This window comes from Rhincodon typus, chromosome 5, assembly GCF_021869965.1.
Source record: "Rhincodon typus isolate 14 chromosome 5, sRhiTyp1.1, whole genome shotgun sequence".
Classification (NCBI taxonomy): domain Eukaryota; kingdom Metazoa; phylum Chordata; class Chondrichthyes; order Orectolobiformes; family Rhincodontidae; genus Rhincodon; species Rhincodon typus.
Genome location: NC_063336.1, coordinates 48855647 through 48880389, shown reverse-complemented (window position 1 = coordinate 48880389; position 24743 = coordinate 48855647). Strand labels below are relative to the sequence as shown.

Genomic DNA, 24743 nt, shown 5'->3' with positions numbered 1-24743 from the left:
ATGCTAAAAGGATAATTTCTACACTGCTAATTAGCTGCCGCTAATTTATTTTTTTTAATTGTGTAAAAGAAAAGCAACCTTGATGTACAAACCAGGCCTTTCAAAATCCCATAATGCTCCCAGTCAGCCCAAGAAAAACACTTGTCTAAGTATCAGGCAACACTCATTAAATAACAGGCAAACTCAGGAATAAGACTACATATGGTCTTGCCATCTTTTGTTTATAATTGTCTGCAGCTGGCTAATCTCTTCTGGATCTGTTCATCTAGTAAGCTGCAGTGCAGTAACAAAGATTCTCCATACAGTCCCTCAGTCTTATTAAATTTATTTAAATGTCAGGCAGATATATTTACACATTGGTTCACATGGAATTTGAAGCCTGTTTATGTATAACCTAATGATATTGATTCCTAAAAACGGTAGAAGAAACAGCTTAGAAATGTAACATATACAATTATAATTTTGTAAATAAACATTCATAGAATAGATTCATTACGTAGGGTCTTAGAATAACAGTGTGTACGTTGCTGTGTTTATCTGGAATTCTCAGCAATGTTAGCAGCTGCTAAACTCATTCATTTTAAAAACATTGGGAACACAGCTTCATACTGAATCTTGATACTATCACTTGTGCTGTGTAACCACAACTCTCTGCTGGAAGCACAGGATTGTTTAATTATCCATTAAAAAAACACACAAGCTCAATCGTACCAAGTACATAATTTTCTTTACTGGCAACATCTCTCTAGTTTAGCAATTAGCATTTGTAGCTTAGTACCTTATGGGCACTACACATTATAAAGCATATCACATCACAAAGAGGCTCAAAAATATTTTGAATTCAAAGGTGTTCATCCAGAAACCTCTCTCAGGGTTCTAATCCCACACATACCCAAATATAAATCCAAAGATTTGAAATATACCAGGCATCGCTTTCCAGGCAAACAGGATCTGAAAACTCCTTGCTAAAATTGTTCCAAATACTGAGAGAGCTGGGAGAGGGGCTTATGGTGTCTTTCTGCGAGATATTTGGCTTCTCTTTCACGATATAGTTAAAAGCCACTACATTTTTTTTTTTGAATGGGATGCATGTGTTCCTGGCAAAGCCAGCATTTGCTGCCCATCCTCAATTGTCCTTGAGAAAATGTAAGGGGATGTAATAGTTAGAAACCTATCTCCTAACTAAGCAAGTCCTTGCAATCATTATGGAACCAGACCTATCAATTTTTTAAAAAATTCTTTAGCTGTGCTTTAATGATATGTTGGGAAGAGCCGAAATTCATCTGCTGATTTTATGCCAATTTATGCTCATTAACAAAAACAACCTGAACCAAATTTGCAGATTATGATCCTCAATTCCAAATATGAAAAGGTACACGTAACAAAATTACCTCTACGATGAATGCTTTCCTCTCTGATTCACTTTCAATCTGCTTTATAGCTACATCTTTTCCACGCCATTTTGCTTTACACACAACTCCAAAAGCTCCTCTTCCAACAACCTGCGGAACACAGAGAAAGTGGTAAGTGAACTAGATTTCCACAAATTGCTTATTTTTCCTTCAAGATTAAAGGTTAATTACAATTATATAAAGCAGGAGCTGAGAAATTAGATTGGCGGCGACTGTTTGAGGGTAAATCCACATGTCACATGTGGGAGTCTTTCAAAAGGCCAGTTGATTAGAGTTCAGCACTGGCATGTTCCTGGGAGGATGCAAATTAATGGCAAGATTTGGGAACATTGGATGACAAGAGATAGATATAGATGATGGTAACATTAGGGAGGGTTGTGTTGATATTCTGGGTCATGTCGATATGAAGGAGATCATGTTGGGTGTCTTGAAAAACTTTAAGATAGATAAGTCCCCAGAGTCTGATGGGATCTAACCCAGGATACTGAAAGAGGCAAGGGAGGACAGTGCTGGGACTTTGACAGAGATCTTTGCATCCTCTTTAGCAACAGGAGGGGTCCTGGAAAACTGGAGAATAGCCAATGTTGTTCTTTTGTTTAAGGTGGGCAACAGAGAAAATCCAAGAAATTATAGGCTGGTGAGCCTTACATCAGTGATAGGGAAATTATTAGAAAAGATTCTTAAGCACATGATTTACTCATATTTGAAGAGGAACGGACTTATTAGAGATAGTCAGCATGGCTTTATGTAGGGGATGTCTTGTTTCACAAAAGATAATTATGTTTTTTGAGGAAGTAACAAAGATGATTGACGAGGGTAGGGCAGTGGATATTGTCTAAATGGATTTTAGTAAAGTATGTGACAAGGTCCCCCATGGTAGGCTGGTCCAGAAAATTAAGTCACATCGCATCCAGGGGGAAGTTGGCAAATTGGACACAAATTGGCTTGGTCGCTTGGTAATAGAAGACAGAGTGCAGTTGTGCAGGAATATTTTTCTATGTAGAGGTCAGTGACCAGTGGTGTTCCACAAGGATCAGTGCTAGGACTTTTGTCTGTAGTATACGTATATTATTTGGATGAAAATTTATGCAGTTTGATTAGTAAGTTTGCAGATGACATGAAAAATTGTTAGAGTTGTGGATAGTGAAGAAGATTATCAAAGGATGCAGCAGGATATAGACCAGTTGGAATGTTGGGTAGAGAATTGGCAGATGGAGTTTAATCTGGACAAGTGTGAGATAATGCATTTGGAAGGTCAAATGTAAGAAGAAAGTATACAGTGAATAATAGGACTTTTAGGAGCATTGATATACAGAGGGCTCTTGGGGTGGAAGTTCATGAAAGTAGCAACACAAATGGACAAGGAGGCATACACCATGTTTGCCTTCATCAGTTTGGGAAGGGAGTATAAAAGTTGACAAGTCATGTTACAGCTGTATAAAACTTTAGTTAGGCTACATTTCGAGTACTGTGTGCAGTTCTGGTCACTATGCCACAGGAAGGATGTGGAGGCTGTAGAGAAGAAGTTTATCAGAATCTTGCTTGGATTGGAGTGTACGAGCAACAAACTTGGATCGTTTTCACTCGAGTGTCGGAGGCTGAGATGCAAACTGATAGAAGTATATAAGATTTTTGAGAGACATGGATAGGGTGAATAGTCGAAATCTTTTTGCCAGCATGGAAATGTCAAATACTAGACAACATAGGCATAAGGTGTGAGGTAAAAAGTTTAAAGGAGATGTGTGAGGACTTTCTTTTTAAAAAAAGACCACAGAGGGTGGTAGGTGCCTGGAACACACTGCCAGGGGAGGTGGTAGAAACAGAGATGCTAGCGATGTTTAAGAGGCACTTAGACAGACACATGAACAGGCAGGGAATTGAGGGAAATGGACCACGTGCAGGTAGATGGGATTAGTTTAGAATAGCATCATGGTCAGCACAGACATGTTGGGCCAAAGGGCTGTGCTGTATTATTCTGTGTTCTATTCTCAGTTCAGCCCATTTGTTACTAATTTAATGAAAAAATAAATTCATGCTATTTTATACTGAAATGAAGAGAATATCCAGGAAGATTTTCAAATGGCAGTTACTGCAAGATGTGCATCTTAGAAACCAAATTGTAGCATATAGGTCTCTCACAATTTAAATGTGCTTTCAGTAAAGTGGAATTTGGAAATTCTAAAGAATGGATTAAATCATATGAAATCATGGTAGTTATGACAATGGCTTGGTTGGTTATATTTTTACAATCAGTTCCTCATGTACAAGAGCAAATGGATTAAGATGATCAAAAATACATACAAAAAAAGGTGTTTTCACTTTTTACTGTATACATTAAACGTGGTTGGGAATCCTATATCTGAAAACCTTAGGGACCAACAGGTTTTCAGATAAAGGATATTTTCTGTTTTTAGGTCCACTATAGTCAATTTGGGCCCATCAGGCCCTTTGGAAAAAAGTCCTTGCTTAACGTGAATGGACCCAAAAGTGAAGCTTTTTGTCCCCCAAAAGGCCTGAACAGGCTTGTAGAAACGCTGAGTTCGGGCCTATGGTTTTAAAAAAAAAGCTTCCTTTTTATTAGGTCCATTTGGACTAAAAGCATTTTTTTCCCCCCACTAAAGGGCCCGAACTCAGCATGCTTACAGGTCCATTACTGAAAAGACCTTCAGTTTTCAGGTCAGTTGTGTTCAGAGCTCAGGTGTTGTGGATACCCAAACTGTAGTTAATCCAGTTTCAGGGGATTGCTGTCGGTGCTTTGGTTACATGTGCCATTTTACAGTTGCCCAGAAATTTCTGTCACTTAGGTGTTGACTGTACTCATATACCACCACAGCGTTAATAACACATTGCTTAAAATTTCAGTTGCTAGGATACCATTCTTCATATACAAGAGTTCAAAACAAATTTAATGAACACCGTAACCAATAATGACAAGAGAAAGACAATGAAACAGTTTATTCTTTAAAACAAATCAGCTGCTCTCGGAAGTTCTGGAAACAGTTCTGGCATTTAATACTGAAATGCCTTAGTAAAGATTTATGAAAGCAAGAAGTGAGAAAGATAGGGATCTCAAAACAAGGAACTGGTCCTTCTCTAATTTAGAAATCTATTGCACAATATTGATTAATGATAGTCTCAAATAAGGAAATTCAGATTGTACCTAATGCAGTCATTAAAGGTTTTATACTCTTATGAAAACACTAAATGCTGAAAAATGAAGGTTATCATTAACACTAGAGGACAGGTGACTTAAGAAGAAATAATGATAATTAGGAAAATTACTTCATCTCTCTAATCTTATTCTTCTTCCAAAGTTTATCAATGCAAAATAATCTCGAAAATGTAAACTGTAGTTTGTTATCTTTTCTTCAATAGTTAAGCTCCATCTGGCAGAAATCTGCTCACAAACAAATTTTATTTGAGTGAAGTGTTGTAGCTTAACTGCTGTCTTCTCAACTCATTTTCCACTTATTATGTGGGAACAGGGTTCTTACCCAAGTCAGAAGAACTTTATTTCTTCTCCAAATATTTAACATATAAGCCAATATAGCATAATGGGTTTGACGATTAATGGAGGACCAGGACATGAATTCTGAGTCTAAGGTCATGGTTTTATTGGACAGTTTTGATCCCGGTACTCCCAAACGCTTGAGCATCCTAAAGCAAAAACCCAAAGCAATGAAGACGTAGAACTGATGATGCCTTTGCAAGATCCTCTAAATCCAGTGGTAAGAAACCTGGTCCAACAGTAACATTCTTTCCCAAACCAAAAAACTGTCTAGGTTTGAGGCACTCAAAAGCAGCTCAATCAGGCAGGTTCATATGCCTGACACCATCCTCCTGAAGCAATTACTCCACTTGGGACTCAGTCAGTACTGAAGACTTTGAAACATTTTAGGGATGCCCTTAAAGCATCTCAGAACACATTCTCACATAACTCACAAGAACTCCTGGCTTGTGGCAGAAAAGAACAGAAAAAGTTCATTCAGGATGGAATCGAACACAAAGTAGAGTGTATAGAGGCAAAGTTTAGGCATCAGATGCAGCACCCAAACCTTAAAACAACCCATTCTTCCAACCCTTCAAACACCATTTGTTCCACATGCACTACCTAACCATTCTAATCCCATGTTCCAGCACTTAGCCCAAAGACTTGTATATCTTAAATAATTCTTAAATATTAAGAGTGTTTCTGCCTCTACCATCCTAACAAACAGAGGGTTCCAGGTTCCCACCACCCTCTGGGTGAAAAAGTTTTCTTCATGTGACTTCTAAACCTTCTGCCCCTTATCTTAAATCAATGCCTCCTGGTCATTGATCCCTCCATCAAAGGGAAAAGTTTTTTCTCTGTCTATGCTATCTATGCTCCTCAGAATTTTATACACCTCAGTCAAGACACCTCTCAATTTCCTCTGCTTTAAAGGGAAACATGAACTCTGATTCTTTTTCTTCACAGATGCTGTCAGGCTTGCTGAGTTTTTCCAGCAACTTCTGTTTTTGTCCCCGACTTTCTAATTTCTTCCTAAAGCTCCAGCCCAAGTAACAGCCTGGTAAATCTCCACTGCACCCTCTTCAGTGTTATCACATCTCTTATAATGTGGATTCCAGAACTGCACACAATACTCTAGCTGTGCCCTAACCAGCATTTAATACAGTATCAGCACAAACTCCCAGCTCTTAAAACTCTGGGCCTCAACTAATAAATGCAATACGTCCTCTTAACCACTTTATTCACTTGTCCTGATAGCTTAAGTGGCTAGCGTATATGCACACGAAAGTCTGTGTGATCCCTGGCACTTAGCAGGATCCTACCATTCGTTGTATATTCCATTGTCTCGTCTGTCCTTCCCAAGTGCATCACCTCATGTTTAACTGAATTGAATTCTATTTCCCACTGACCTGCCTGTGTCCTCTTGTAGTCTAAGGATATCCTCCTCACTATTTACCACCTCAGCAATTTCTGTAAAACGTGCAAATCAAGTAGCTCTCCTGGTTTCCACTAGCAGTCATGTCATCAAGCTCGGAAAAGAGGTGGTCAAGTCTTAACACATTCTCACAAACAAATCAGGGATTGGAATGCACTGACTAACCTTCATTTTTAATTTAAGACCCTGCAGAGAGCAAAATAATGATTGGTACATATACAATGGAAAAAACAGACCCTGAAATATCAACAAACCATATTTTAAAATTTGTAGAGTTAATCAAAAGGGAGAAATGTGACATTTAGCAAGTATAAAACTAATTTTTTTAGGACCAGAGAGATTTCTCTGTAGTAATTATTAACATCATTAAACCTGATTACAGCTCAATGTTTTTGTTAAGGGTTTTCCACAGCGCAGTGAACAGTGTAGAAGGTCAAGGTCTCATCAGGTCAGTAATTTTTAATTGATTGCTCTCTGCAGGGGCTTAAATACAATTACTGATGGTAACCTCTGGATTTTAGCTCTAGCTGCAGTTGTTCAGTCTCAGAGCTTGCTTTCAAAGGAATAATGCAGCAAATATTGACAGTTTTCTGTCATTACTGTTACAAAAATCTGGCAAAGGTTTGATTGCTGGCAGGGCAATTATTCAATTTCAGCATTAGAAGTGCACTCAATGATGTGGTAAAATAATTAGATCATGGCAATTTTATGAGCGCCGGTGGCTAAAATGTTGGGTAAAATATTATGCAGGCCTGAATGACATAGACAATGATGAGATGTGTGGAAGAATCAGGCAACAAGTGCGGTGAGGCACATCTCAACATTGGTACAACTTGCGTAACCTTTTATGCTTTTCACATGCATTTTGCTAAGATTCTCGCTAGACAGAAGAGATGGGGATTATTGCTTGTTAAACGCCATGTTGACAGCCCAGATTGCTTTATTAATAAGCAGCTGCCAATTTTACCAAGCTCACCAGACAAGCTCGATGTCAGGAAAACTTGACATGGAAACCAGATAGGGCACCGGGTGGATTCAGCTTGCTGGTTGCTCCAAATGACCTGAATGTTAGAAACTGGGTATCAACATCTCAGAGCATAGTTCATGGACATCAACCAAACGGACTCCACTTTCACGGATGCCGGCAACCATTATTTGCCAGCCTGAGAACCATCATAGTGCACTTAAAGGATACTTCTGCAATGCAACTACCATGGTAATACTGAAACAAGGGCTGGGAGGGATGCTCTTCGGAGGGTCGGTGTGGACTTGTTGGGCTGAATGGCCTGTTTCCACACTATGGGGATTCTATGACACGGTGCACACAGGGACATGCACCCAGCTCATGGACCAGACCAGGCTGTATATCTCAGGGAGCTTTGCTCTCTCTCTCATACATCTCACGCACTCCGAGCTTACCTGGATGCTTACAGCATCCCTACCTTGTGTTGCTTTGTCTCTTCTTTTTGTTCTTTGCACCCTTAGCCAGAAGTGCAAGGTTCAGATTACTAACATTTTGCCTGGCCTTTTGACATATATACAAAGCCAGGGAGTTTGTCTAGAGTTGTCAGCAGGCCTCAGATGAGTTAATAGAAATAGCCTCTCTCAGGGATTACCAGCATAATAAGTCAAGTGCACCCTCTGACACGAGTTCAGGGCCTGCTCACAGCCCTTTCCACACAAGGGGGTCGAATGTCAGGCAGGCCACCACCCATCTTGGCTCTTTCCACCCTTTTGAGGCAAGTAGGGATTGGTTTTCCTTATAGGAGATGGAATTGAGTGGCACAGCTATTACTTTTTGTGCAGGTGGGGTTGACCCTAGTTACTCAAAGTAGGCAGTGTACAGCGCATGCAGTGTTAATGTTGTCGTGAGTTTGGATGGATTAGAGGGAGTGAAGGAAGACGATGCAGGCAACAGTGAGTGGCTAGAGTCTGAACCCTGGTGGCGGGTGGGTACAGAAGCAGAGATAGAGTGAGAGTGTATGAGGTATAGGAAAGGAGATGGTGGCACTTACCCTATCAGAATGAAGGAGAACGGTGATCTTCTTCTGATGGTGCTGAGCATTCCTCTAAACAGCTAAAGCTGCTTTTAACTTGGGTGACAAACGTGGACCAGGCTGGCATGGTTTGGTGTCCACTGTTTGTCCTATGGAAGTAGTCCCACTGTGGTACCATGTCAGGTGGCACACTGGCTAGCATTCTTGCCTCACTGCACCAGGGACTCGGGTTCGATCCTACTCTTGGGCAACTGTCTGTATGGAGTTTGCATGTTCTCCCTGCGTCTACGTGGGTCTCTTCCACCGGCACCCCCACCACCACACCCCCGGTTTCCTCCCACAGTCCAAAAGATGTGTAGGTTAGGTGGACTGATCATGGGAAATGCAGGGTCCTAGGGATGGGGTGGATCTGGGTAGGATGCTCTTCGGAGGGTTCTGTGTACTCGATGGGCCAAAATGGCCTGCTTCCACACTGTTGGGATTCTATGATTCCATGAAAACACAACCCTTCCTGTACAGCAGGATGTTGATTTCCCCATCTGTCATGTTCTGGCCAAATGTTGGTAACCGTGTAGGGCATGTCTGGGCCAAAAGTGCTTGCCCAAGTGCACCACTGACTTTCAAAGGTGGTACTGGTGCAAGGGATGTAATTGTTTGGAGAGATATCTACTGAGTAGACAGTTGAATGGCGTATGGTGAGATGGACGGAAATCAGATGAGATCGATGCCAGATAGGCACGGTGGGTATTAAGGAGCACAGTTTGGCAAAACAGCAAGAGAACTCACTAGGCCCCCTGCAACAAACCCTCCAAAACTTGGATTTATCAAAAAAAAGTAACATTCATCCTCCTAGGTCTAAACTGCGTATCAATTGTGGCATATTCAGAGTCAGATTAGTCCTGGTTGTGGTGCTTGCATCTAAAAGATGAAACTTTTGATTCAAGCCCAGTATACCACATGATCTCGTCTGACATGTGAAAACAGTACTGTGGCGACGTTGGTGTGGAGTGGTGAAGAAAGATACTGCTATTTGCCACATGAAATCTGAAGCCCTTTGTAGTTTGTATGTGTTGATCTGCACAATATACACCAGCGTCGGATTCTTGCTGAAACAGATGTCTTGAAGTTTATTTACGATGCTAGCTATTTACATAGTGACATCTTTCTGTTCACTCACGTGGTCACAAAGTCTGTGTTCAGACTTTAGGGGCTGAAGTTGAACAGCAGCAAGACCCCAAAATTTGTAATCTCCAACATAACTCACAATGCCATGAGCATGTAAATACAGAAAAAAGACAATAAGACAGACTAATGTGCGAATGGAAAGATGGTGCAGATGCTACAAATGGGGAAGCTGGCATCTGTATAAACTCAGTCGCAACTGTAACAAGCTGGGACTGAAGCTCCATATGGAGTGCTTTGCTAGTGTTGTTAACATACTACTCCCCAAGGAATTCAGTTGGGAGGGCTTTGAACTAAGATAGTAGGAGTGTGAAAACAAGACAGAGATACTGGGAATGAACACCAGGCTGCACAAAACACTTGTCAAGACAGATAGCACTAGCATGGAGATTAGAAAGTACAGAGGTGAAATAAGAATAAGAGAGAAAGTAATAAAGTCAAAATCAAGGCTCATTTACATGTGCGAACACATGAAGTATAGTAAGAAAGACTGGGGAGTAACAGATGTGGTTTGCCATGTTGAAATATGCTGTTGTGGTAATGAGACCTGGCTTGAGAAAAGGCAACACTTGGTGTTAAATATTCCTGGTTACAAGGTGCTTAGAAAAGATAGGAAAGGAGGAGGAGGGGTGGTGGTATTGATTAAGGAGAGCATGACAATAATGGAGAAAAAGGATGCCTCAGGAGGAATTGAGGACAGAATCAATTTGGTTAGAACTAAGTAACAACAAAAGGTTCAACTATATTTGTCAACGTAGTCTATGGACCACCTAGTGGGAAGACAGCAGAGGAACAGATCTGCTGGAAAATTACAGAGACACACAAACATGATAGAGTGGTTATAATCAGGGGCTTCAATTAATCTAAATGCAGATTCAGGCAGTGTACTGTGTAAAGGGGTGATGGGGTACAAGTTTAAAGATGGTGTTCAAAAACATTTTCTACAGAAGTCTGTATCCAGTTCAACGAGAGAGACTGCATGTTGGATATGGTTCTTGCAAATGAAGTGGACCAAGTACATCAAGTGTCAGTGGGAATACAATGAAGAGAGTTCCGCACTGTGTTATCTCTGACTCCAGCATCGGCAGTTCTTACTATGAGTGATTATTATAGTATTGTTTAGAATGATGATAAAAAGGGCAATAAGCAAACCAGAGTAAGAACTGCTGAAAGCCAACATCAATGGGCCAAAAAAAAAGAGCTCAACTGGATGGACTGGACAAAAGGTTGGCAATGAAGAATGGGCTACCTTGATTGATTGATTAATTTATCGTTGTAACATGAGATACAGTGAAGAATGTTGTTTTGAGTGCTATGCAAACAGACTGTACCATACAAAGTGCATCAGGGTAGCAGAACAGAGTGCCGGATCCAGTGTTACTGCTGCAGAGAAAGAGATCAGAATTAACATTTGAGAGGTCTGTTCAAAAGTCTGATAACTGCAGGGAAGAAGCTATTCTTGAATCTATTTGTACTTGGATTCAAACTTTTATACCTTCTGTCTGATGAAAGAGGGCGGAAAGGGTCTTTGATTATGTTGGTTACTTTCCTGAGGCAGCGGGAAGTATAGTTGGAGTCAATGGATGGAAGGTTGGCTTTCGTGATGGGCTGGGCTGTGTTTGCGATTGTCCGTAGTTTCTTGAGGTCTTGGAAACAGCAGCTGCCATACCGTGCTGTGATGTATCCAGGTAGGATGATTTCTATGGCACATCTATAGAAATTGGTAAGAGTCCTTGTGGACATGCCAAATTTCTTCAGCCTCCTGAGGAAGTAGGGACATTATTGTGCTTTCTTGACCGTTGCGTCAAGGTGGGTGAACCAGGACAGTTTGTTGATGATCATCACTCCCAGGAACTTTATACTCTCAATCATCTTCACCTCAGCATGTTGATGCAGACAGGTGCCCTCCACTCTGCTTCCTGAAGTCAATGACCAGCTCCTTCATTTTGCTGGTGTTGATGGAGAGATTGTTGTCTTTACTCCGTGCCTCTAAGCACTCAACCTCTTTCCTGAATTATCTCATGGTTGTTTGAGATCCGACCTAAAATGGCAGTGTCATCAGCAGACTTGTAAATGGAGTTGGGGCAGAATTTGGCCACAGAGTCCGGAGTATAATAGGGGGCTGAGTATGCAGCCTTGTGGGGCACCATTGTTGAGAAGTATGGTGGAGGAGGTGTCGTTGCATTTTTGTATATAGGCCATTCAGCCTAATAAGTCCACACTGACTCTCTGAAGACCATTCTCCACAGACTCACCTCCCCACCCCCCATACCCTATCCATGTAACTCTGCTTTTCCCACAGCTAATCCACCTAACCTACACATCCCTAGACAGTATGAAGCAATTTAACATGGCCAATCCACCTAGCCTGCACATCTTTGGACTGTGGGAGGAAAATGGAGCACCTGGAGGAAACCCATGCAGACACAGGGAGAATGTGCAAACCCCACACAGAGTTGCCTGAGGCTGGAATTGAACCCAGTGGCCTGGCGCTGTGAGGCAGCAGTGCTAATCACTGAGCTGCCATGCCACGCCGCGTCAATTCTTATGGATTGTAGTTTATGGGTCCAGTTACAGAGAGGGAAGCCAAGACCTAGGTCTAGGAGTTTAGAGATGAGTTTGTTTGGAATTAGTGTTGAAAGCGGAACTGTATTCAATAAATAGGAGCCTGGCGTAGGAAACCTTGTTATCCAGATGTCCCAGGGATGAGTGTAGGGCCAGGGAGATGGCATCTGCAATGGGCCTGATGTGCCGCTGGGCAAATGGCAAAGGATCAAGGCAATGTGGTAGCTGTAGCTGATGCGAGCCATGACTAACCTCTCAAAGCACTTCATAGTTATGGAGGTCAGAACCACCGGGCAGTAGTCATTGAGGCACGATTTTTCTTTGGCACCAGGATGATGGTAGTCGTCTTGAAGCAGATGGGGACTTCACATTGTAGTAAGGAGAGGTTAAAGATGTCAGCGAATACTCCTGCCAGCTGGTCCACACAGGATCCGAGTGCACAGCCGGGGACTCCATCCAGGCCATTCGCTTTCTGTGTGTTCACCTTCAAAAAAGAAATGCTCAGCACACTCAAGGTACATCCCCTCAAAAGGGAAAGACAAGGCAAACAAATCCAGAGCTCTCTGGATGAAAAAGGGCACAGAAATTAAGATAAAGACTTTATGACTGGTGTCGGGTATAAAATACAATTGTGAGCTAAGAGGAATACAGAACATTCAGAAGGGAGGTGAAAAATCATATAGGAAAATCAATGAGGAATTAGGAGGAGACGGTCAACCGACATGAAAGGGAAGCCCAAAGCCATCTACATGCAAATTAATAGTAAAAGGACGGTAAGAGGAACAGCATTAGTTTGGGGCCAAAAAGGGAATTGATAGCATGCGGCATAGGAAATTGAATTAATATTTTGCAGTTGTCTTTTCCAAGGAAGTGGATGCTACCCAGGCCATGGTAAGAGGTAGAAATTCTGTTACTGGAAGAGTTCAAAAATAAAGGGAAGTGTTGGATACTTAAAATACATCCAACGATACCGAAACAGGTAGGGCTGAAATTGCAAGTTCATTGGCCATAATCTCTTAGACTTTTCTAGATTCAGGAGAGGTTTCAGAGAACAGCAAACATCACATCCTTTTCCAAAAGGAGGTGCAAGAATAAACCCAACAATTACGATTCAGTCAGGTTAAATTCAGTGCTGGAGAAGTTTCAAGAGCAAATATTCCAGACAGAATTTTACACATGGATAAACATGAATTGATTAGAAACAGTCAGTATGGATTTCTAAAGGGGAACAAAATTTAGGCAGTTTTCTGCTAGTGAACTCCTTTAAGAGATTCTGGGGTCCCGGTCACACAGATGAAGTGTGAAAAATATGAAATTGCTCATTTTGGCAATTAAAAAGAAATCAGAGTTGCAGGGGAACATGGATGTCCTACTGCATTAAATTGCAAAAGGTTAGTCTACAGGTACAGCAAGCAATCAGGAAAGATAATAGAATGCTATAATTTATTGCATGGGGAATTGAATTCAAGAGTCTGATCTTTATGTTTCTGTTATACACATTTGCAAGACCACATCTGTAATATTGTGCACAGTACTGGTCCCCTTTTTTAAATAAGGATGTAGATGTGTTGGAAGCAGTTTGGAGGATGATCATGAAACTAATGCTCTGAATGGTTTGCTTGTCTCATGAGAAAAGGTTATGCAGACATGTAATCAGCTGGAATTTACAAGAATAAATAAGAGGTGACTTAATTGAAATAAGATCCTGGTGGGTGTATATAGGAAAGGCATTTCCTCTTGCGAGAATGTCTAGAATTAGAGGTCACTGTTTGAAGATATGGGCTCACCCAATTAAGACAAAGATAAGGACAAAAGCTTATCTCAGAGGTTCACCTGTCTTTGGAATTTTTCCTTGAAAAGGTGGAATTAGTCTATGAAATGTTTTTAATGACAGAAATAGGTAGATTCTTGACAAGGGCTGAAAGTTTCTTGGGATCGGCAAGAACGTGGAGTAACTGATCGGACATGACATTGCTGAATTGGAGAAAAGGTGAGGGGCCGATTGGCCTACTCCTGTTCATAACTCTTCTGTTCATCCTTCTGTACCTCTTACTTAGGGATATCTAATTACTGGAATCCACACAAACCTCTCTGTTACAAAGTGACAAAATTAAAGGCCTGAAACAAAATGTATCAGCACTTTATTATCATCAAAACAGACAGAAACATGCATGTTGCCTTGGAACAATGTCTATCTTGACACTTAGGCTAAAGAACAGGGTGCGGACGAACATCCATTAAAATAAGCATCAGATCAGATTTTCATAATTTCACAATGAAAATAGCTCTTAACTTCTACTAGTCTAGAATGTGCACTTAAAAAATAGCTGTCTATTTTTCTCCATCCACAGCTACAAAGTATTCTTTCAATTTGCTTATTAATTATATTTTTGGGGGGTCAGTCATGTGCTGAAACCCATCATTAAATGATTTGAATCTAGAAAGTACAATATTTCCAACTTTGCATATGACAGAAATTAAGTGGTACTGGGAGTTGCAAGGAGAATGCAAAAATCACCAAGTGAATTTAGAGACGCTAAGTAGGTGAGCAAAAATCTGGCAGATGGAATAAAATGCAGAGAATTGAGAGGTTATCCATTTTGGTCGGAAAAACAGAAATAGAACATTTCTTAAACTGCAAGAGATTAACAAGTGTTGAGCTTCAAAAGCATTTGGGATATCCCTGCACATTAGTCAATTTAAGTCAACTTGCAGGTGCAACAAGCAATTAAAAAGGCAATTGTAACATTGCTTTTATTGCAAAAGGATTTGAGTATAGGAGTAAGGACATCCTATTGCAAATATATAAAATGACATAAGTAGGTTCTTTGCACTTCTGGTCTCCTTACTTGAAAGCAGGATATACTTCCCATTGAAGGAGCACAAAACGTCCACAAACTTAGTTTCGAGGACGGAGCAATTATCCTACAAACAAAGATTAAACAGACAGAGGCTATATTCCCTGGAGTTTAAAAGAATAGGGACAGACTGATTCAAAATTCTTACAGGGATAGACAGCATAGATGTAGAAAGGATGTTTTCCTTGGTTGACAGTAGGGTTCCAGAATATGTTCTGATTAAATTCCTTGATGTTTTACTATTTGGAAATCTGAGATTGTGCAGGTAAAAGGTGATGAAATAGATTAGCCATGATCTTTGCATAGCAAAGTCAGAAGGGCTGCTCCAATTTCCTTTATTATAGACACAAGAATTTCAAATATTGGACCACTCCAAGAACAAGGTTTTCCTCACATATTCATTGAAGCAGGACCCACTTGCCTAAGCCCAGAGACCTTTGGTGAAATTTGACACAAATCAAATCCAATAAATAGGCTAGTCAAGTATATCATCAGTATCCTGAAGTATTGTAGGCCTCAGGCTAGAATATCAGCTTTTCTAAACATCTTATTTCTGACCTTCCATCGCTCAGAAGGCCATTTGCAGCTATGCTGACCCCAAAAAATATTCCCAAGCAAGGTAGTCAATAGCTGGTCAAACTATCTAGTTGAAGTAGTCAGTGAAGAGAGAAACAGGTATTCTATGTAGAAAGATTAAATTTTAAAATTGTTAAACAATTGTTGCAAATTAATCAAACAAGATACACAACAGCACAGATGATATTGAAACCTATCACTGTTAATGTTATCAAGTCATAATCCATCAATTTCAACAAAGATTCTCAGGACTTAGTCCCCCGTTTTTGTGTTCCTTGTATTAATTTGGCTTAATTAGTATGACTCTTACTTCTCAGTCAAAGATTGAAAGTTGATTCTTCACTTCAGAACTTTGAGCACAATCTAGGGTAACACTTCAGTGGAAGTGCTCTTAGAGGTGCCGTGTTCCTTTCAGACATTAAACAGAGGCCACTTCTGCTTTGGTAGTTCAAGCAAACATAAAAGGATTCATGGAATTTCTGAAGACAGTCTGGGAGCTCTCCTGGTAATTTGGCCAAAATCTCCTTAAATCAAAACAAAATATTATTAACTTATAATTGATCTCAATTCTGCCTTTTGGGATTGTTTAGTAAACTGTTGACTGCACTTCATTGGATGTACTGTAATCTGGAATGTTACTTCCCAACATTTTTTTTTGCTGTGGCCCTATGTTAATGTTTCACATTTGGTGAGACCCCAGTTGGGAAAATTCACAAATTTCTGTTTAAGCAAAAGACCTGCCAGCAGCTTTAACATGTATGACAGTTATTGATTTCCAAGTAAGTATCATAAGGGTTGTGGCGCAGATGGTCATTTGGCCCATCAGCTAAATTTTCCAGTTTCATTTTTTGACAAATTCTCTTATAATTGTCTGTAGTATTAATTTGCTCCTAAAAGATGTCCAATTTACATTTCAACAGTTGCCTCTGCTTTTTAACAATTTAAAGGTCTAATCTCATGACTATTCAAAAATAACTGTGTTTTAAAGACCTACAATTCAGCTTGATTTGCAACATAACATCAACTCTATCCAAAAATATATACAGGCTATATTTATTATGTTTATGGGCATCAACTTGAAATTAGATGGTGCAAGGATGCCATTATCAGGGCAATCAATGTAAATTACTGCTTTAACTGGATTCTATTAATAATGGTTCTGTGGATCAGCTTTGGTGTTGATCCTCAAATTTTCTTCTGACCGTGATAGGTCAACAAATTTATCTATGTACTTTGAGACCAGTGTTCAAATGCCCACTATTTATAGTGTTACACACAGATGTTTGAAAGCTTTTCATTGCATTTTATTGTATTTCTCACTGTAAAATATACATGACAATACAATCATTAATTAATTAATTCAAACTCTGAAATCCTTTCCAGTGGTTTCAGTATATGAACATTAACTCATCAAAAATGATACTGAATGGTTAATTTCACAAAAATGTCATATTGCAACTGATCTTCAGGAAGTTAACCTTAGATAATGGTTTCTGAAGTGTAAACTTTCTACATTGTCAAAGGCCTTTGAGGTCCATACACAAAAAGAACAGATCCCTGCCATGCAACAAAATCTATGCCAATTACAACTCACTTTGCATGGAGTCAGTGCTATTAATATCACAGAAATCTCAATGTTGCTTTAGTTATGTGTTAACTTAGGGAAGAAATATCAACTGTGTAAGAGAGACTGGAGAATGTTTATAAACAGAAAGAATGCGGAACTTTATGAAAGTGGTGAGGACCTGAACAATTTAGGCATTTCAGAACTCAGCTATTTTACATTGGGTGAAGAGTTTTTTTTAAATTACTTATGGGACGTGGGCATTGCTAGCTGGGCCAGCATTTATTGCCCCTCTCAAGTTGCGCTTGAGAAAGTGAACTGCCTTCTTGAACTGCTGCAGTCCATGTGCTGTAGGGAGACCACAATGTCATTGGTGAAGGAATTCTAGGATTTTGACCCAGGAACACTGGAGGAATGCTGATATATTTCCAAGTCAGGATGGTGAATGGTTTGGAAGGGAAATTGCAGGAGGTGGTGTTTGCTGCCCTTCTCTTTAGCTGGTAGTAGTTGTGGGCTTGGAAGGTGCTAAGGAGACTTGGTGAATTTCTGCAATGAATTGTGAATAATAAACTTTGAAACAAAAATTAATTTTGGTTCAAGATAGTTGATTGTTAAATAAATTCACCCTACAGAGAGCAATTATAATCTATTAAATAATTCTAGAAGAAATAAAATTGCTGGTTGTTGATAAAGAGAAAGGTATAAAACCACATAGCTCATTAAATATGCCAATAATATTTAGCTTTCTATTCACTAGGTGGTGACTTGGAAAGAAACTGTCAACAATAAAAAAATGAAACCAAAATGTATTCTCCACACATCTTGAACAAATCTTTTTACAATGATATGTTTTCAAAAGCTGTGTGTAGAAAATGGCTAAACGTATGGTTTAGAATCACAAGAGTAACATCTAAAGTCCTAAAAGGATAATGAACCAGAATATTCCTCAACAACTTATAAATGGCTGTTTTTTGCTCATACACTCAACACCAAAGGAAAAAGAGGCACAGATCATGACATGTTTATGTTGTTTATCACCTGCATGCGATCCATTTGTCTGCAGGGAAAATTCTCAATAATAAGAATTCTCATGATTAACTTTTAAAATAGGAAATATAAACATTTAACCCGGGGAAAAAAAGCGCTTCTTCACATTTAAGAATTTGTAATGGTGAGTGGTTTAAGGATTTATAGCAAGATTGCTTGGAGAGTTGTCTTCTCGGATTTGTTTCTACACCTTATAGAAATAGCTATTACAATACAGGAAAAAAGAACTAATGAAGATAACGCAAGCACAGAGCCAAATAAGTCCAACATTCTAAAGTTAACAATAGTTCACCACACAGTGTCACCATGAGATCACTAGATACATCTGACAACCAGCCTACACAACTATCATCATGGTATGTCACACCTCATTGGTGAAGAGAGACGACTGCGGTATTAAAGTCCATAGTAAATGCAAGTAATGAATTGGTTCATAGCGCATTATCTGTTAGACTTTAATCTAACCAGTGAAACTACAAAAAAATTTAATTCAAAACTAATACTTTTTGTTGATCACAGAATTAAAGAGTGTATTTCTTGTCAGATAAGTTTAAGAGAGAAATAAATCTTCCAACTACGTGGGTACGAATTGCTTCCCAATCAGAAATAACACTGGTTAGATGGTTTAACTTGAAGAACACAAAACAGTACAGCCTGTTCTCTCATTTCATATGCCTGCCTTTTTGGAGTTGTGTAACAGAACTACTTAATTGAATCTTGATGGGAAGTTGCAATGCACCATTTCGTGAACTGATCATTAACAGGCAGGCCAATCACAGGAACAGGAGTAGGCAATTTAATCCATCGAGCCTACCCTTCCATTCAAATGGATCAAACATTTCGATGCCCTTTACTGACGCCACCTTAATCCTGTAATCAGAAATCTATCAACCTCCAGCTGAAACAACAGAAATTCCATTGGCCTGTAAAAGAATTTCACAGGTTCACTACCATAAATAAAAAAAAAATCTCAATCTCAGACCTAAGTGGCATTCTCCTGATTTTTAAAACGGTGCCTCCTGGTTTTAGACTGTTCAACCACAGGGAGCATCTTAGCAACAGCTACCCTGTCTATTCTTTTAAGTATTTTGTAGGTTTCATTGTGATCACCTCTCAATCTTCCATTCCATTAAGACAGTTTAATGTCAAATTCTGGTTAATTCTATGTTGGCAGGTTTTGTCCACTAAAATGGAGGTTAAAATTAATCAAAGAAATTTAACTTGGGTTCTTACACCTGACATAAGCAAGGGGCTTTCATTCTGATGTGAGTTGAAAACAAACATTTCAGATGAAAAATTAGTGTTATAATCCACTGTATAAAGTTCTTTTTTGAAATAGTTTGAGTACTGCCAAAAGAACATGGAATTTGTTGAAGCTTTTCATCTTGCACTCATCAGGACAATTGACAAGAATACCAATTCTATAGGAAAACCAACATTTGTACTACATTTGGTACAATCAGTACCTTGCATGTACTCCAGTCTGCAAGTGCTTGCAAAATTCATAACAGTGCTCAAGATTAGACGTAATTCTTTAGTTGGACAACAACATTTGCTGGACAATCCTGATTGCTTGAAGAATTACACTGACAACCAATTTAGGATTGTCCACTGGGCTCACAGTGAGACATAATTGCACCTCGATGAAGCTATACAAATTAATACATCAAATCCTATTTTTCGCAGACAGAAAGAACATGTGCATACACTGAGCTTGTTTCAACTCAACAAAAGAGATGACAGCCATTCACTGGTTCATTTCTCATAGCACAGCTCTGACCAACAACTTGCTTGGTTTAAAATGTAAACAAAGCCTGACAGTTAAGTATAAATCATTAATGTTTGCACGCTCCATGGCAACATCTCCACCAATAAGAATCCACAGACCTACCAATCATCACAGTCTTCTCATACAGCTGATTGCCAATTTAAAGAGAAAACCATTCTTGCGACCAGCACTGCCTCTAAATTTATTTCCTGGCTGCGCAGGTCTCTGAAGTCCATGCATAGTTGAGAGATCCAAAATGGGACATCAGGGCAGAGTCAGCGTGCTGATGCCGATCATCTTGCAGGGAACCTTGGCGCACCTTGCGTGCAGCTTAGAGGGAACTTTGCTTGTGACAGGTCCTGAAGATAAAAGCTGTCTTTTTTCCACCAATGCTCACATTTTTGTTTGATCAGATAAAGTAGAACAAAGTAAATAGTCCTTAAGCCTAACAAGAATTTAATAAAAATGTTTATACCGGATAATTAAGTAATTTAGCCGTCCATCTGTACACCACCTGCTTCTGAAACATTCATTCATGTGCTTGCTACCTCCAAATTTGATAATTTCAATACTGTCCTGGTCAGCCTCCATTGGTCTATGTTGTGACCAGCTGAGAAGGCTGATGGGTTTGGTTTGTGTTTTAAAAACTCTCTCAGTGAGTTGCAAAATATATTTTGTTTTAAGCTTGCAGCTATCACAGTTCTATTAAATTTAATTAGCTAGCTCAAAACAGAGAGCCAAACTAAAGGTGTTCTTCCGTCAAAAAGAATAACATTTTGTTACCTATTAAACTCACATATTAAAAAGATGCAAAAACCACATACAGAAAGATAGACAATAAGATTATAAAGAAGGTAGAAGTATTTAGTAAAGACAGGAAGGTAAAGACAATGGCATTTTAAAGGTTTTAGACTCAAGTGGCAAGACTGAAACTCGAGTCTTAACTGTTTAACTGTTGTCATTTTCCTTATCCATGGTGAAGTTTGCAGATATCTTTGAAGTCCTGATGAAGGACTGTCATTTTAAGACACTCTTGATTGCCATATGATGTGGGAACTGGCTGATCCTATTGTTAACTTCGGTGACCACATCTGCAGCAAATGTTGGTTGCTTGAGGAAATTCGGCTCCGAGTTAACAAGCTGGAATGTGAGCTTCAGACACTGCAGCACATCCAGGAGAGGTAGAAGTACCTGGGTACTGTGTTTCAAGAGGCAGTTACACCTGATAGAATAAGTACTTCAAATTTGGTCAGTGGCCAGGGACAGCAAGGTGTGACTGCAAGCGAGGCAGGTAGAGGGATCCTGTAGTCAGGAACAAAGGAGCCTCAGCTCTAGACCTCGTCCAACAGGTATGAGGTACTTGCTCCCTTTGTGGATGAGGAAAAGGGCTGCAGGGAGGATGAGCCAACTGATCACTGCACCGTGGCACGGGAGGCCATTCAAGAGGTGGGGAGCAAAGAGACAAGTGGTAATTGCAGGGGATTCTATAATTAGGGGAATAGATAGTATCCTTTGTAAGCAGGATCAAGAGTCCCGCATGGTATGTTGCCTGCCAGGTGCCAGGGTAAAGGATGCCTCTGACCAGCTTGAAAGGATATTAGAGACGGAGGGGGAGGATCCAGTTGTTGTGGTCCACGTCGGAACTAACAACATAGGCAAGACTAGGAAAGAGGGCCTGTTCAGGGACTATCAGGAGCTAGGAACCAAATTAAAAAACAGTTCCTCAAGGGTTATAATCTCCAGATTAATGCTCAAACCACATGCAAACTGGCATAGGGACACAAAAATAAGGGAAGTAAACATGTGGCTAAAAGAGTGGTGTGGGACAGAGGGGCTCCTTTTCATGGGGCACTGGCATCAGCATTGGAACAGGAGGGACTTGTACTGTTGGGACAATCTCTACCTGAACCAAGCTGGGACCAATGTTCTAGCAAAAAGGGTAAATAGGCTGGTCAACAGGACTTTAAACTAGAAAGTGGGAGGGGGAGGGAGAGAGGGGGAGGGAGGGAAGGGTAAAACTTACCCCAATAGGAAACAAAGCAGCAGGTTAACATCTGTAGGGGTGGGTTCAACTGCGTGGAAAAATGATAGAAATGACAGGGAAAAAGAACTCAGGAGAGGTTATTAAAGTCTCAAGCACAGTGTTTGAAAATGGTTTGGAAACAAACTTCAAGCACACTGGACAAACGAATGACAATGACAAGAGGAACAGTTAATACAGGACTGAAGGTGTTATATCTGAGTGCATGCAGCGTTAGGAGTAAGGTAAATGAGCTTGTGACACAGATCAAACTGGCAGGAATGACGTAGTGGGCACCACAGAGATGTGATTGCAAGGGGATCAGGATTGGGAGCTGAATATCCGAGAATATACATCCTATTGAAAAGATAGGCAGGTGGGCAGAGGGGGTGGGGTTGCCTTATTAGTAAGAAATGAAATTAAATCAATAGTAAGAAATGAAGTAGGGTCAGTTGGTGTAGAATCTGTGGGGGTAGAATTGAGGAACTGCAAAGGTTTAAAAAAAAAAATAGTTGGAGTTATGTACAGTCCTCCAAACTGTAGCCAGGAGCTGACGACCATAGGGCTGCTCTCTCATCAGAGAGAGATGACTAGTGGAGGTTAGCTCAGTTGGCTGGATGACTGTTTTGCAATGCACAGCAATGCTAACAAGCGTAGGATCAATTTCCGCTGAGGTTGATTAAGGCCCTGCCTTCTCAATCTTGCCCCTCACCTGAGGTATAGTGACCCTCAGAGTGTAATCACCAGTCATCTCTATCTAATGTGAGTGTAGCTTTGGGACAATGGCGACTTTACCCTTACCTCTTAACACATAACTATGTTCATTGTGGCTCAGATTGATTCTTGTTCACTGAACATGCCCTTAGCTTATGATTATAAAAGGCATGAGCACACATTCAACTCATCATGTCTGCTCTGTGCCATTCAATGAGATCATAGTTGATTGGATAATCCTCAACTCTACTTTCTTGCACTTTCCCCATTACCCTCGATTTCCTTACGAGTAAAAATTTATCTTAGTATTAAACGTATTTAAGTACCCAGCCTCTACAGCCCTCTGCAGTAAACAATTCCACAGATCACTACTCACAGAAGAGATTCCTCATCAGTCCTTCTCTGGTGACTCAGAGTATACCTTTTGGTCCTAGGCCCACCCAAAAGAGCAAATATCCTCGCAGCATCTACCTGTAAAGTCCTTGAAGAATCTTTTATTGGTCTCATTCTCCTAAACTCCAAAGAATACAAGTCTGACATACTCAACCTTCCTGCGTACAAAAAAAACTTAGGTACAAAGTGGTAAGAGAAAGGAGAGTTTAAAAATTAAGCATTACTTCATAGTATAGTAGAAAAATAGAGATAAGGTATTGTTTAATATTAAAGTCCTTCGTAGTGTGAACTAGGAAAATAATGAAATAAACTAAAAGTTTAACAGTTTTTGATGAATCCTCCGCTTATCTCTCTGTCCAGGAGACCTCAACATCACTGCAGATACCGGTGCTACTGCTGGAACTGCCACCTCTCCGATCTTCTCCGGTGCCTCAGGAACATGCCCAGGCAGGATCCACTCACATGCCAAGATGAGACACAGCCGTGAGCTGCCGAGACACTGGCTGACATAGCGCCAAGAGACCAGGCCTGGGGCCCGCCACGAGCCGCTGAGACCAGGCCAGAACCTGGCACAAGGGTAGTGAGCACCAAGAGGGGGAAAACACCAAAAGAGGGAAAAATGAGGAGAAAGGGGAAGCAAACAGAAGCAGCGGAGGAGCTCCGGTTGCAGCATCCTACTCCATACGTGAAACACTGTTGCCTGTTACTTGCGATCCTACAGATCAGGTGTTGGAAGTTGGGATGACAGAGCTAGTTTGTTTAACTCAGCCAAACATTAGGGGCTGAATGGGCCTCCTTCTGTGCTGCAACGCTTCTTGGTTCAAAGCTGTGCTGAGGACACGAGCAATCTATAAAGGGATACTGATAGGTTAAAATGAGTGGAAAAATATGTGAATTTATCCAATTTGGCAAGAAGAATCAAGAAGCTGCATGTTACTTAAACGAAGACAGAACTCAGTGGTACAGTCATCTGAGCGTTCTTGTACATGAATCCATAAAAGACAGCCAGGTAGAGCAAATGATTACGAAGGAAAGTGGAATGTTGCCCTTTATTGCAAGTAGATTAGTATATAAAACCAGGAATATTTTGCTACAATTAAATGGAGTGTTGATGACACCAAATTAAGAGTAGGGTATTGTGTACAGCTGAGCTTCTAGTTTATTAAGGATGTAAGTAAGTTAGAAACAGTTCAGAGAAGGTTCACTGGACATGTCAGGGAAGGCATTAAAAAAGAAATCAGAGATGCATCATAATAAGGATAGCAACTGTAATCTTGGGTGACTGTAATTTACATATAGATTAGATAAACCAGAGTAGCAATGATATTGCTGAGGCTGATTTCACGGACTGTGGGCATTATTTTTTGAGCCCTACACATTGACGAATCAACCAGATAACAAGCTATTGTAAACTGATGTTTTGGACCAGACCAAAACGCCCTCAAAACATATCAAGGAGACAGCATAGACCATAACTTTTATCTTATTTAAAGGCAAGCGTAAGGCAGTGTTCCAGATGTGATTTGATTGATCAAACTGCTAAGCTTTATTCTTACACATTTAAAATACAAATAAAAGTATATCTTTAACTCTACCAAAATACTTAAAATAATATATTACTTGACTACCACTCATCAACTATACGAACATAGCCGCATCCCATAAACACCCTTGGCAAAGGCAAATTCAGGAAAACAAATTTCCCTCACTTAGGATGAATTA

The 24743-nt window shown here is 40.1% G+C and overlaps 1 protein-coding gene across 2 annotated transcripts in view; it reads right to left on the bottom strand.

The window, feature by feature from the left end:
- Positions 1-24743, bottom strand: part of map3k7 (mitogen-activated protein kinase kinase kinase 7) — a 97210-nt gene that overhangs the window by 57978 nt on the left and 14489 nt on the right. For both annotated transcript variants that reach the window (XM_048597458.1, XM_048597459.1), the window contains exon 2: positions 1392-1502. In XM_048597458.1, the coding sequence (XP_048453415.1) occupies positions 1392-1502 (111 nt within the window). The remainder of the gene's footprint in view (positions 1-1391; positions 1503-24743) is intronic.